The 13,528-nt window shown below is 39.7% G+C and overlaps 1 protein-coding gene across 21 annotated transcripts in view; it reads left to right on the plus strand.

The window, feature by feature from the left end:
- shank3a (SH3 and multiple ankyrin repeat domains 3a) overlaps positions 1-13,528 on the plus strand; it is a 237,474-nt gene that overhangs the window by 106,555 nt on the left and 117,391 nt on the right. For 17 of the 21 annotated variants that reach the window (XR_009130085.2, XM_078790453.1, XM_078790463.1 and 14 more), the window contains one exon: positions 3,652-3,723. Coding sequence is in view for 17 of the 21 variants with exons in the window: in XM_078790453.1 (XP_078646579.1) it covers positions 3,652-3,723 (72 nt within the window). In the remaining 4 variants the exon portion in view is untranslated. The other 4 variants (XM_058074744.2, XM_058074745.2, XM_058074741.2 and 1 more) reach the window with 4 other exon arrangements.

Genomic DNA, 13,528 nt, shown 5'->3' on the forward strand with positions numbered 1-13,528 from the left:
AAATGTTGCTTCCTTACAGTTTTAGGTCAAGGGGCAAACTAAAGATGAATGCCAAGCCATCATCCTTTTGGGATGTAGAGCGGCAGTATATTGTAATTATTCACCAACAATTATTCACCATAACAATTACTGATAGTAGACTTAGCATGCTTTGTAAATTATGAACTATCTTGTTAAGGCAAAAAGCCTTTCTGTGTACCCTTAAAATCAGGGGGCGTATCAATGATTCATTGTATTAATCATATAACCCCTTCCCTGGATTTATCTTCATCTTCTTCCACTTGGATGGTATTCTACTTTACAAAAGTGTTGGGCCACACTGCTTGATTTAAACATGTCAAATCATGTAAAACATTAATTTTTAGATATTTATGTATCCATTCTTGTATCCATTCTTGATCAAAATGTTAAGACCAGTAGAAAAATTACAATAATATATGGCATATATTGTATATTATAATAATATATGGCATATATTATAATAATATATGGTATATATTATTGTATTTTTTGATCAAGAATGGATACATACTAAATATCTAAAAATTAATGTTTGACATGATTTGAATTTTTCTACAGTGAAAATAATGGAATTGGCCTCACTGTTCCAATACTTTTGGAGGGGACTGTATGTATTGTATACATGTATATACTGTACTGTACTGTACTAATATATATACTATATATATATACTGTATATTTTATACATGTATATACTGTACTGTACTGTACTAATATATATACTGTATATATATATACTGTATATTTTATACATGTATATACTGTACTGTACTGTACTAATATATATATTGTATATATACTGTATATTGTATACATGTATATACTGTACCGTACTAATATATATACTGTATATATTATATACAGTCCCCTCCAAAAGTATTGGAACAGTGAGGCCAATTCCGTTATTTTTGCTCTAGACTGGAAACGTTTGGGTTTGACACCAAAAGATGAACATGAGAAAAGAGAGCAACATTTCAGCTTTTATTTCCAGCTATTTACATCTGGATGAGATAAACAACTTAGAAGGTAGCATTATTTGTAAAGGAACACCACAAGTGAGCAAAAGTATTGGAACATGTGACTGACAGATGTGTTTTATTGCCCGGGTGTGCCCTATCACATTGATTATTTAAACAATACATAGCATTGAACTTCTACGCTCAGTTTCAGGTTTGGGTTTTTCCTTTGCAGACATCAGAGGTGTAATAAATATGAAAACAAGAGACTTGTCTTTGGGTGAAAAAGAAGCAGTTGTGAAGCGAAAAGAAGATGGAAGATCAATCAGAGCCATTGCGCAAACATTAGCCATAGCCAGTACAACCATTTGGAATGTCCTGAAGAAGAAAGAAACCACGGGTGAACTAAGTAACAGACGTTGAATGGGTAGACCAAGGAAAACAACAGCAGTTGACCACAGGAACATAACGAGAGCTCTCAAGAAAGACACTAAAACGACTCTTGGTGAGGTCAGCAACAACCTCCAGAGGGCAGGAGTGAAGGTATCAGCATCTACGGATTGCAGAAGACTTTATGAACAAAAGTATGTACATTAAAAGATGCAAAAATAATAGGAAGGCCAGGCTGGATTTTGCCAAAAAGTACAGAGACAGAAACATGCTAGGTTAATTGGCGACTCCAAATTGTCCATAGGTATGAATGTGAGTATGAATGGTTGTTTGTCTATATGTGCTCTGTGATTGGCTGGTGACCAGTCCAGGGTGTACCCCGCCTCTCGCCCCAAGACAGCTGGGATAGGCTCCAGCACCTCCGCGACCATGGTGAGGAAAAAGCGGTAGAAAATGAATGAATGAATGTATTTTGCACTGATTTTAAGGATGTTCTAAATTGAGCTTCAAAATGGAAAAAGAAGGAATGGGATTTGAGAAAAATTCTTTAGCGTAAAAAAACTTGTGAAAAAAATCTCCCCTAAAATAGAACTAAAATGTTTAAAAAAAAAAGGACACAGTCATAAGTAGCTGCACCATTATTCAAAAACTAATCCTCAAAAATTGGTTTGGTCATGTATGATGCCAGTGTTGTTGTTCCAGGTAAAGATGGCTTCACTGAGGGCATCTACTGCCAGGAACATTTTTGAAAATGTTCTTTGCCATCCATCCCCATGTTATCAATAGGATTTCGATCAGGGGAACACGCAGGATGGTCCAAAAGAGTGAAGTTATTCCTCTGGAAGAAGTCCTTCGTTAGGCAAGCATTGTGAACTACAGCATTGTCCTGTTGAAAAAAGCCAGTCCTCACCACACGGATGAGGGCCTTCAGTTATGCCCCTTGCAACATCTCCACGTATCCACAATCATGCTGCACTCAGTCGTCCCATATCTTGACAAATAGACAATGGGATTTTTCCGTGCAGCGCCGGTTACATTTTCTGGGGTCTACAACTTCACTTTTTTGGTGCATAACTGGCAGTATCTTTAAAAAAAAAAAAAGTATAAAATGACTTAATGTCTTAATCCGTCCAAGAGGCCCTCCATGTACAGCTCAACAATCCAACCACATTCAAAGAGAGAAAGCTTTTTTTTTTTTTTAAATAATGACAGTGTGTACAGATAACACTGAATCCACATTTTTGCTACATTTTGGCTTTTAAAGGCTGTAGTCTTGAACTTTTTATCAACTAATGAACAGCCTATTTTACTTTAATAATAAAGTAAAATAAATAAAATCAATTGCTTCTTAAAGTACATTCCCATTTGGGGGGTGTTGAAGCTCTACTTGAACCTCCTTAAGATCCAACAATGGAAAATGTAAGTGTAAATTCTGGCAATTTTGATTCAGACCTCCATATGATATATGACATATATATGACATATTTTGTGTTATATAAGTCAATTTGGACAACTCCTTGTCTCCAGCAAAGATATGCCATGCCATGACAACACCCCACTACACGAGGAGGATGTTTATTCACACATAGTACTATAAATGCTGTGCATATGTTATGATGTTTTTGCAGGCAGCCCCCACAATTATTGCCGCTGCCTTGTGAAAGCTTCCTGTTTTGATTGACAGATGATTATGGAACAGCAGTTTGAGAAAGTCCCTCCTGGAGAGGAACGATGGTAGTAACATGAGCGCCATGACAATCGCACTACAGCAGCCATCATTTTTAGTAATGCTTGAAGCCATATGTCATTAAAATTTGTCAAAATATATGCAAGGAGCAAGACCTTGTCATTTATGTTGAGAATAGGGATTGTTCTGTTTCTGCTTTTTATATTTCATAACTGTAGTTGCAAAAAGCTTCTTCTCAGGCTGAATTGGTATCCGGGCTGTCTTGTCTGTTTACAACTGTTACAGTGTTGTAGCGCTGTGCGTGTCATTGATTGACCCGCAGTTATTCCCCGAGGCTGCGTGATGACGGACAGGATGAGATTAGCTCAACGCCACCATTTGTTCCATGGAGCGTTTGCTTGTGTTTCAAAGTGGAAACGAGATTCTTTGTGTTGTTCATGCTTTTGTAAAATCATGCTTAGATTATCAAAACATTCCATTTTGACTGTTCCCCTCTTTTAATTCTAAGTAACCCACTATTAAAGCCATCATTGTTTATGAAGTACAAACCGTGATGACTTATCCCCTGATTGTTTTTTTTTCCCCATTTTGTTTCAGTTCCGCTACAAAAGACGTGTCTACACTCAGTCCTACTTAGATGAAAAGCAGCTGTCTAAGCTCCACACAAAGGTAAGACCAAGCAGCTATTATAAAAGCGTCAATCACTGAGCCACGGTCTCGTTAACATAATGAGGAGATGCAGAATAGAAAACTCTCTGGCTGGGAATAGACTCACCATACTCATACTTACACGTTTCACCAAGGGAAAGAGGAACTTAGAAGATGGTTCCAACTGGAATGGCTAAGGTTGAATGGTCCTGAGGTTACTCAATTCACATCTAAGGTCACAAAAAAAAACACTTATTCCAAAAGAACAAGCAAGAGTGTCAAAAGCAGAATAAGATTATAATAATAATAATAATAATACATTTTATTTAAAAGCGCCTTTCAGGACACCCAAGGTCACTGTACAGAAGATCAAAAACAACAATATAAAATACAAGATAAAAGACAACATACAATAAATAAGAACATACAATAAATCGGGGGAGAGGGGGGACCATGTGAAGCAGTTAAAGGGAATAGGCAAGTTTGAACAGATGAGTTTTGAGTTTGGATTTGAAGATGGGAAGGGTGGCAGAGTTTCGGAGGTCTGGTGGCAATGAGTTCCAGAGTTGGGGAGCAGAGCGGCTGAAAGCTCTGCTCCCCATAGTGCTAAGACGTGCAGAGGGTACAGTGAGATGGAGGGACGCGGAAGATCTGAGGGAACGGGATGGCTTGAGAATGTGGATGAGGTCAGAGAGGTAAGGGGGGGGACAAGGTTATGGATAGACTTGTAGGTGAACAGAAGGATTTTATAGAGATTTTATATACCAGAATCTATAATTGCTATTAACCACTATTTAGTAGTTCACTTTTTTACGCTTTTGGTGTATAAAAATGTTGAAGTGAAATTCATGTACCGTAAATCCCGGACTATAGAGCGCACCTGATTATAAGCCTCACCCACTACATTTTTGGAGGAACACCGATTTTGTACATACACAAGCCGCACCTGTATATAAGCCGCATGTGCCCACATTAAAACATGTAAACATATTTACAAAGAAAGACGGTACACAGAGAGAGTTTTTAAAGTTTTAATAATATAACTTAACAATAATAATAACAGGGCGGCACGGCGGTCGAGACCTCACAGCTAGGAGACCAGGGTTCAATTCCACCCTCGGCCATCTCTGTGTGGAGTTTGCATGTTCTCCCCATGCATGCGTGGGTTTTCTCCAGGTATTCCGGTTTCCTCCCACATTCCAAAAACATGCTAGGTTAATTGGCGACTCCAAATTGTCCATAGGTATGAATGTGAGTGTGAATGGTTGTTTGTCTATATGTGCCCTGTGATTGGCTGGCGACCAGTCCAGGGTGTACCCCGCCTCTCGCCCCAAGACATCTGGGATAGGCTCCAGCACCCCCTGCGACCCTCGTGAGGAAAAATATAAACTTCAATATAACTTTCTTCACAAACGGTGCCTGTGACGCGGCAGTAAAACGGTAGCAACATGGTAACAACACGCTAGCAACACAATAGCAACACAGTATAACAGGTCTGGTAAAAGAACATACTGGTAAAAATCACGGCAAGCCGTCTTCATCTTCCTCCTTTGAACTGAAGCCATCGAAGTCATTTTCCTTAGTGTCGTTTCCAGCGTCTCACCATCGATTCGTTTATGCCAAGTTTACGTGCAGCAGCTCTGTTTCCTTCTTCGGACAGCTCGATTGCTTTTAGCTTGAAAGCTGTGTCATATGCCTTTCTTTTTGCATTTTCCATGATGAGGGTATGTTCACGCTAATTTAATTTATGCACAAGACAAGAAGTTGCAAGTCTTCCTCGATGCATATATTCCACCGGTCTTAATCTTACCTTTTTCTACTTGAGAGCCCCTGGCGGCCGTTAGAAAAATTACATAAATTGGCCGCATCACTGAATAAGCCGCAGGGTTGAAAGTTTTGGAAAAAAGTAGCGGCTCATAGTCCGGAATTTACAGTATTATCTTTGCATTTGTCATTAAAGCTTCAACCAACCAGTAGCCAAAATTTGCCAAAATTGCTATCAGCATCTCACAACCAATATAACACGGAAGACGCTGGATATAATGCAAGCAACACGTTTGAATGTTGGCATCATTTATTCGAGGCAGATGGAGGAACTTTTAAGAGGTGGTCGGCATCCATCGGCCCCACACTCATCCAGAATCATTTGAAGTGTTTATGAATGTGAGTGTGAATGGTTGTTTGTCTACATGTGCCCTGTGATTGGCTGGCGACCAGTCCAGGGTGTACCCCGCCTCTTGCCTGAAGACAGCTAGGATAGGCTCCAGCATACCCACGACTCTTATGAGGATGAGCGGTATAGAAAATGGATGGATGGATGAACAGACACAGTAGACAAGGACATTTTAGTTCAACCTTTTTAGAAGGCACGACAGGGTAATGCTGGTTTTATAGACGTCAAGTCAGGACAGATGGTCGGAGAGATTGTCTCAGCGGGGCCAGGTCGTGGACAGATATATAAAATAATAAATGTGTGTGGAGAGGGCAGTCCTACTAAATGACAAGCCCATATTTTAAAATTTTGCTCCTTAAAGAGTCCAAATTATATTCCATTAAGAATGCCATGCTGAGCAAACAGGTGAAACGTCCATTTTTTTTTACTAAAAAGGCTCTTATGAATTATTCATATTTCTGCAGCCTGCTACTACTAATTGTCACAGTAATACATTCAACAGTATACGGTTTTGACTTAAACTTTTAAAACAGACTAAAGAAAAGTAGCACCTTTCAACACACACTAAAAGACACTGCAGAACATTTATTCCCTAATGGGAAAGATCAGCCCCTCAAGCTATATCTATTGTGTGTGGCAGCTGTGAGTGGGATGTTTGCTATGTATATTATTCAAATGTGTTCCTTGAAAGAGACCATTTGAGTTCAGTTTTAGGTCTTGTGCTATTTTTACATGTGTCTGCAGACAATAGATGTTTTTTTTTGGGGATGTATTTTCAATACTGTGCATTCTATAATTCATAATTCAAAATATAGGCTGAATGTAGTCAACTCAACACAAGCCAATGTACTGTACTGTACATCCATACCTTGGTTTGTACCCTCAGTAGATGGTAATATTTCATGCGTGGCTATCTGAGAGTATTGCTGCATTACGATATTGTCGAGTTATGAATAAACAGACCAGAAAGATGTGGAGCGTCAGCTGTGCATTGGACCATCTTCCGTACCAACAATCCCATGTTCCACTGTGCAGGCATGCAGTTTTACAAGCTTGGTGCACTACAAAGATGTGAAACAAGTTGATCCATTATAAATATTACTATGCTCGTTGGTACTCGTTGGTATTATTTATTTGTCAGTATTTCAAGCCAAACATGCATGTATGTTTGTAACAGTTCCATAAGTTTTTGTTCTAAAACGTTCAACGAAAACCTAAATGTGCAAAAACTGAAGCATTTTTTTTCCACAGGAAATTATGTAAATGCCACACACAGACATGAACAAAAATAAATCACAATAATATTTTTAGATGCAAGAAAAAATGAAATAATTACATTATTATATACAAACGAATACGTGGACATTTAACACCATTTTTTTTGCTTTATTGCTGAATTGCACATTTATGGTACATGACTTTGTTCTGACACATGGTGTGTTACTTCACAATCACACCCAATAAAAAATGCACAGACAGTGAATCAGCAACATGTTGGGTACTTTGTTAGCGCACATGCTTCCGTGGAATGATTAGTACATAACAGACGGACTAGTTTGTTATATACAATGTTGTTATTATGCACAAAAATCAAGATAATGTTTGAAAAATGAAGTTTGACTGTAATGGAAGAGACAGTTAAATTTCACCAATATATATATACCAATATTTTACCAATCACTAATATAAAAATTTAGCTGCTTGGCTTTTTTTATTTATGTATTTATTTATTTATTTATTCATGTATGTGTGTATGTATGTATGTATGTATGTATGTATGGATGGATGAATTTATTATTATTTTTTTTAATCTTTTTATTTATTTATTTTTTATTTATGTGTGTGTTTGTTTATTTTTTATTTTTTTATTTATCTATGTAAGACTGACACATAGTGCAAACAATGTCAACATTTTCCAGACTTTTTTGTTTAAATCAAAGAGAGTCATTATTACTGCCTCTGCTCAAAAGAAACTCCAACCGGATCTCACGACTGTGAGGCAAGCGTGTTAACCTCATTATCCCATTGATGCCCATCTTTACAATGCCAAAATACATACTGTACAGTACATTATATACCTTTGTAAATAAAGCCTTTTTATTTCCCTTTTAAATGATGCCCCATTGGCCCATTTGGCTGCACGCTATCCCCATTGGATAGCGCACAGGCCTCACAGCTAGGAGACCCGAGTTTGATTCCACCCTCAGGCATCTCTGTGTGGAGTTTGCATGTTCTGCCCGTGCATGCGCGGGTTTTCTCCTGGTACTCCGGTTTCCTCCCACATTCCAAAAACATGCTAGGTTAATTGGCGACTCCAAATTGTCCATAGGTATGAATGTGAGTGTGAATGGTTATTTGTCTATATGTGCCCTGTGATTGGCTGGTGACCAGTCCAGGGTGTACCCCGCCTCTCGCTTGAAGACAACTGGGATAGGCTCCAGCATGCCCGCGACCCTCGTGAGGATAAGCGGTAGAAAATGGATGGATGGTCGATTGCTTCAAAAGTTGTATGCATTTTTTCCAAAATGTAATGAAGAAATATGCCTCAGTTCAGACCACTAGTTCAGACCAGATCACCATAGAAACCGAAATGGAATTATTATGAGGCATGGAGTTAAGGGCCGCACTGGTCATGTAATGCAATAAAATATTATGCAAATAATTTTTATCATGCCGCCATAAGTAGCTTTTAGCTGAAAGTTACATGGCTAAGGGCTCAAACAGCACATTTTTACAAGCTTTGTGAGTAGTAAGTATGCTGTTTTACTTATTTTATACAGTGGTTAACTTCTTTTTACCCTTATATTAAAGTCAATAATATTAAAAATTATAAAAATATTAAAAAAATGACTTCACATTTTTCTTGAAAGTCACTGGTTTGACACTTAAGAAATGAATGTGTCAGTATTTGCCGTCCATCCAGCTTGTCCGAATTCAAGCATTAGCCTACTTTGCTAGCATGGAATTTATTTGCCGCAGGCCAAAGTTCACAATGAGGTCATAATTAATAGGATTTTTTTTCCCTACCCTCCTCGCCCTGCTGCTGTCCTGATTTACCAATGGACGCTGACCGCATGGAGCATGTGCAGACCAATTTGAGTCATTTGAGGAGAACAATTTAGCAAAACCGTGCTCCGTGTTTTCTGCTCTGTGATTAATCCGAGTTCCAGCATAGAAAAGCAAGGTTTAATGTGCCAACAAGGTTTAATGTATCTCCTCTAGATCGTTAGTAAGTGTGTGTATAGAAGCATGCATAAAAGCCTCAGCGTTGTGGCTTTGGATGATAGGAAGGGGGTAGTTGGAGAAGTGTAGGGCCATATAATGTAGAGGGCCTTTAGTAACGCACTATTTGGTAACATGGTCATGAAAGCTGCCTCAGCCTGGCAATACATGCTATGGTTATTTGCTGTGCTTGCATTAATTGGCCCTCTCTTATATGAGTCAGCGCATAAATAAACAATTTAACAGTGCCAAGTTCCAAAAGACAATATTCTAATTGACTCGTTTGGTAATGCTATTCCTCCCACATGCTTCACTGTTGTAAGAAACCGATTGTATGAATGAAAATTCCTGCGTCATCAAACACACCATTGTATGGTGTGGTGTGGAGTTTATTGTGTATGTGAAATGACACAGGACATTATCACAAGTGGCTTCTATGGAGTACACACAATGCAACATGAATAACAATGTTATAATAGTCAATAGTTTACAATGATACTTCAGTAAATGTCTTTATTCTTTCTTTAAAGTTAATTAACATGTTGACTCAAATATAAGATGACCATAAATATCGGACTATACCGCTTTGCTTTTTTTCCAAAACTCATTTTGGAAAGATACTTGTTAAAGGGAAGGTTAGGATTGTGCTTTTGAACACATATTGTTTTGAGAAGCCAAAACCTTTACTTAACTGTAACTTTCCTCAGCACTGAAATCCGATCGGACAGACTTCACTGCTTATGGGGGTGTCATACAACTTCATGTTAAAAAAAAATGCTAACTATCCCTTTAAGACAGAATCAAACACAATACAGAGAGAGACAACAACAACAGGACGACATCGGCAAATGTATATGGTAGCCATAAAGATATTATCAACAAAATAATAACAATAGCCACTGTACTGAGACAGTTTTACTTAATAGTGGGGATATTAATAGTAAATATATTAATAATTATAAATAAAAAATATTAATAATTATGTTCATACTGTCAATAACTGTTAAAGTAATATTATTGCTGACATCACCGTCACTATAATAAAGAAAATAACATGACAATACCATGAATAAATCAGAGAGCTTTGTTGGGAAGTACATATGCACTGTGAGTGCGTACTGTATATACTATGTATGCATGGGACAGGTATCGCTGTAGGTGTGTATGTATGCATGTCTGCATGCATATATACATATGTGCATGCAAGGTTTACATGTAAAGGTCACTGAGAATGTATGAAAGGTGAGGGACTGCTTCCTACCAACAAGCACGCCCCACCCCACACAGCCCCCACAATTTCAGACTATTTTCTCTGGAAAAATACTGTAGTCAGCTCAATATGATACCAAGTTGTTTCTGTCTAAGGGGGAACTGTACTATTATGAAAACTAAAATAAAGAACCGGGCTGCACGGCGATCGAGTGGTTAGCACGCAGACCTCACAGCTAGGAGACCCGAGTTCAATTCCACTCTCGGCCATCATAGTGTGGAGTTTGCATGTTCTCCCCGTGCATGCGTGGGTTTTCTCCGGGTACTCCGGTTTCCTCCCACATTCCAAAAACATTCTAGGTTAATTGGTGGCTACTTTTTTCACACACTTGTGTCTCAAATTTTGACGTTGCTAATTTATGGAAAAAAAAAGTTTCCCATGATGCCTGGAGTGCAGAATCAGGAAGTAGTGAATTTCCGGATTCTAATATCACGTTTTGAAGTCTTATGCGGCGGCCGTGTTTAGATATGGCAAATCTTACTACAAATGAAACGTTACGACAGCTTCTGCTTGGATTGCTTTACCGCGGAAGCTGTTGAACACCTATGAAACGCGTTTCAGTCGTTGAAGCTAACGAGTGCCACTGAGAACACCAAGTGGAGGTAGGATTGCAAGGTTTATAGTGTGTTTTTCTGTATAAATATGCCGTGTTAGGCGGCACGGCGGACGAGTGGTTAGCGCGCAGACCTCACAGCTAGGAGACCAGGGTTCAATTCCACCCTCGGCCATCTCTGTGTGGAGTTTGCATGTTCTCCCCGTGCATGCGTGGGTTTTCTCCGGGTACTCCGGTTTCCTCCTACATTCCAAAAACATGCTAGGTTAATTGGCGACTCCAAATTGTCCATGAATATTTTTAAATATATGTTACAATAAGCTGTGATTGGCTGGCGACCAGTCCAGGGTGTACCCCGCCTCTCACCCAAAGACAGCTGGGATAGGCTCCAGCACCCCTGCGACCCTCGTGACGAAAAAGCGGTAGAAAATGAATGAATGAATGAATGAATGAATGTTATAATAAGGCTGCATGGCGGTGGAGTGGTTAGCATGCAGGCCTCACAGCTAGGAGACCCGAGTTCAATTCCAACCGGGGCCATCTCTGTGTGGAGTGTGCATGTTCTCCATGTGCATGTGTGGGTTTTCTCCTCCCACATTCCAAAAACATGCTAGGTTAATTGGCCACTCCAAATTGTCCATAGGTATGAATGTGAGTGTGAATGGTTGTTTGTCTATATGTGCCCTGTGATTGGCTGGCGACCAGCACAGGGTGTACCCCGCCTCTCGCCCGAAGACAGCTGGGATAGGCTCCAGCAACCCCCGCGACCCTCGTGAGGAAAAGCGGTAGAAAATGAATGAATGAATGAAAATAAAGAACTTCAAGAGACCTTTAGTTCGTTTGGTAGTGGTGCCATTTCCATACCCGCTCACCGCCTTATTCTGTCTTTTTGAGATTCCCTCACAGTATTTCATGTATTCCCCCCTCCTTCATGTTTCCCGCCCTCTTCTCCAGCTATCTCCCACTCTCATCCTTGCCTCCCTCTCTCAGTTCTCTCCAGCCTCCTGCACAATCACCCCTCACCATCACCATCTCTCCGCCTGTGCAGCGCATGCGTCCATCCTAGGGTGAGTGTGTGTGTGTATGTGTGTGTGTGTGTGAGACCATGTGAATGTCCATGTGCTACTTTGACAAGCCCAGTGAGAGAGCGGGAGGAAGAGAGACAAGGGGGGTAGGAACAGGTCTGTGGAAGAAGAGGAAAAGGAGAGCGGACATGGCCATGTGGATGATGTTCTGGCATTCGGACCATAGATGACCTGCGGGAGTGCGTGTGTGACGGAGAGTGTGTCCATGTGTGAAATGGGTTCCGCTCTGGGCAGAAGACAAGCGGCAGAAAAAAGGGAAAGAAAAACTCAAGAAGCAAGGAAGGCCAGACTCAATAGTAAGGTAGCCCAGTCGCTCTCATCATCTTTGGCTGTTGATAATCTCTTATTTCTGTCTTTCTACTTTCTGTCACCGAAACTCTCCAAGCGTCCCTTCTACCTGTCAAGCTGCTTCCTCTCTCTCTACTCTGCTTTCCTTCTGTTGTTATGCTCTGCTGCACGTTGGCTGTGCAAGGAGTTGGTGCAGTCTTGTCTGAAACCCTGTCGGAATGCTAATGTACCTCTGCTGGTTCAGTCACTAACCACGGCTGTGGATCAGTGTGGATTTGTCTAGCGCATTAATAGCAAGTGTAGACATTTGGCGTCCGGCTTCTATGTGGTTGTTTGGGTACTGGTGGCACACGTGTTGGCATGTGTACGGTAGCGTGAGGGTGCCATTGTCAAGTCTTTGGTAGGACTCTTGGAAGTGTTCAATTCTCGATAGGACCTGCTTTTGATGAAATATTTGCAACAAATTGAGGACAAGAGACAAAAGTGCATAAACATATCACATTGTATTCTTCAGTTTTGTCTAAAATCACTTCATCACATCTATATTTACTGTATATTACACTATTATTTCTGACCAGCAAAGTGTTGTGACCATTTATACTGAGCACAAGTTGTGAGTGTGCATATATGTGTGTGGGAGCTCTTTCCCGAGAAAGAAAAATGATTTGTTTGTACACTAGGCACCAAAATCAGGCCATATGTAAAATAAGACCTGAGGCGCTTAATGATACAGTATACCCCAGCCACATCCACAACATAAAGGCGATTCTTTTGTTTTTTTGAATCCAATATAAGTTAATTATGATGCCAAGACGCAGTGCAGGGGAAATTCTAAAGTAGAACACAATCCGCTGTGTAGCGCTGGCTCACTTACACGTTGTTCTTATTTTAAAACATTTTTCACATCAGTTGTTAATCGGTTATTACTTTTTCAGGACGTAATATATAGAATTAAAACTGAATTACATGAAACAGTAATAGAAAATAAAAGCCAAAGTACTAACATCTCAGCAATGAGACCACTACACTGCTTGGTTATTACTGTCGCTTTCAGCGTATAAGCCACCTGGTAGTTATGCTTACTTAATGTGGAAGAGTTTAGTTATTTACAAGCATCTATGAATGTGACGTGTCCTGATTGGCGAGAGTCAAGAGAGTCGAAGTTAGCATTAATTCTAGACTATAGGACGCTACTTTTTTCACACACTTTGAACCCTGTGTCTCAAATTTTGATG

This window comes from Doryrhamphus excisus, linkage group LG1 (genome assembly GCF_037039965.1).
Source record: "Doryrhamphus excisus strain RoL-2023G ecotype Guam linkage group LG1, RoL_Dexc_Guam_v1.1, whole genome shotgun sequence".
NCBI lineage: Eukaryota > Metazoa > Chordata > Actinopteri > Syngnathiformes > Syngnathidae > Doryrhamphus > Doryrhamphus excisus.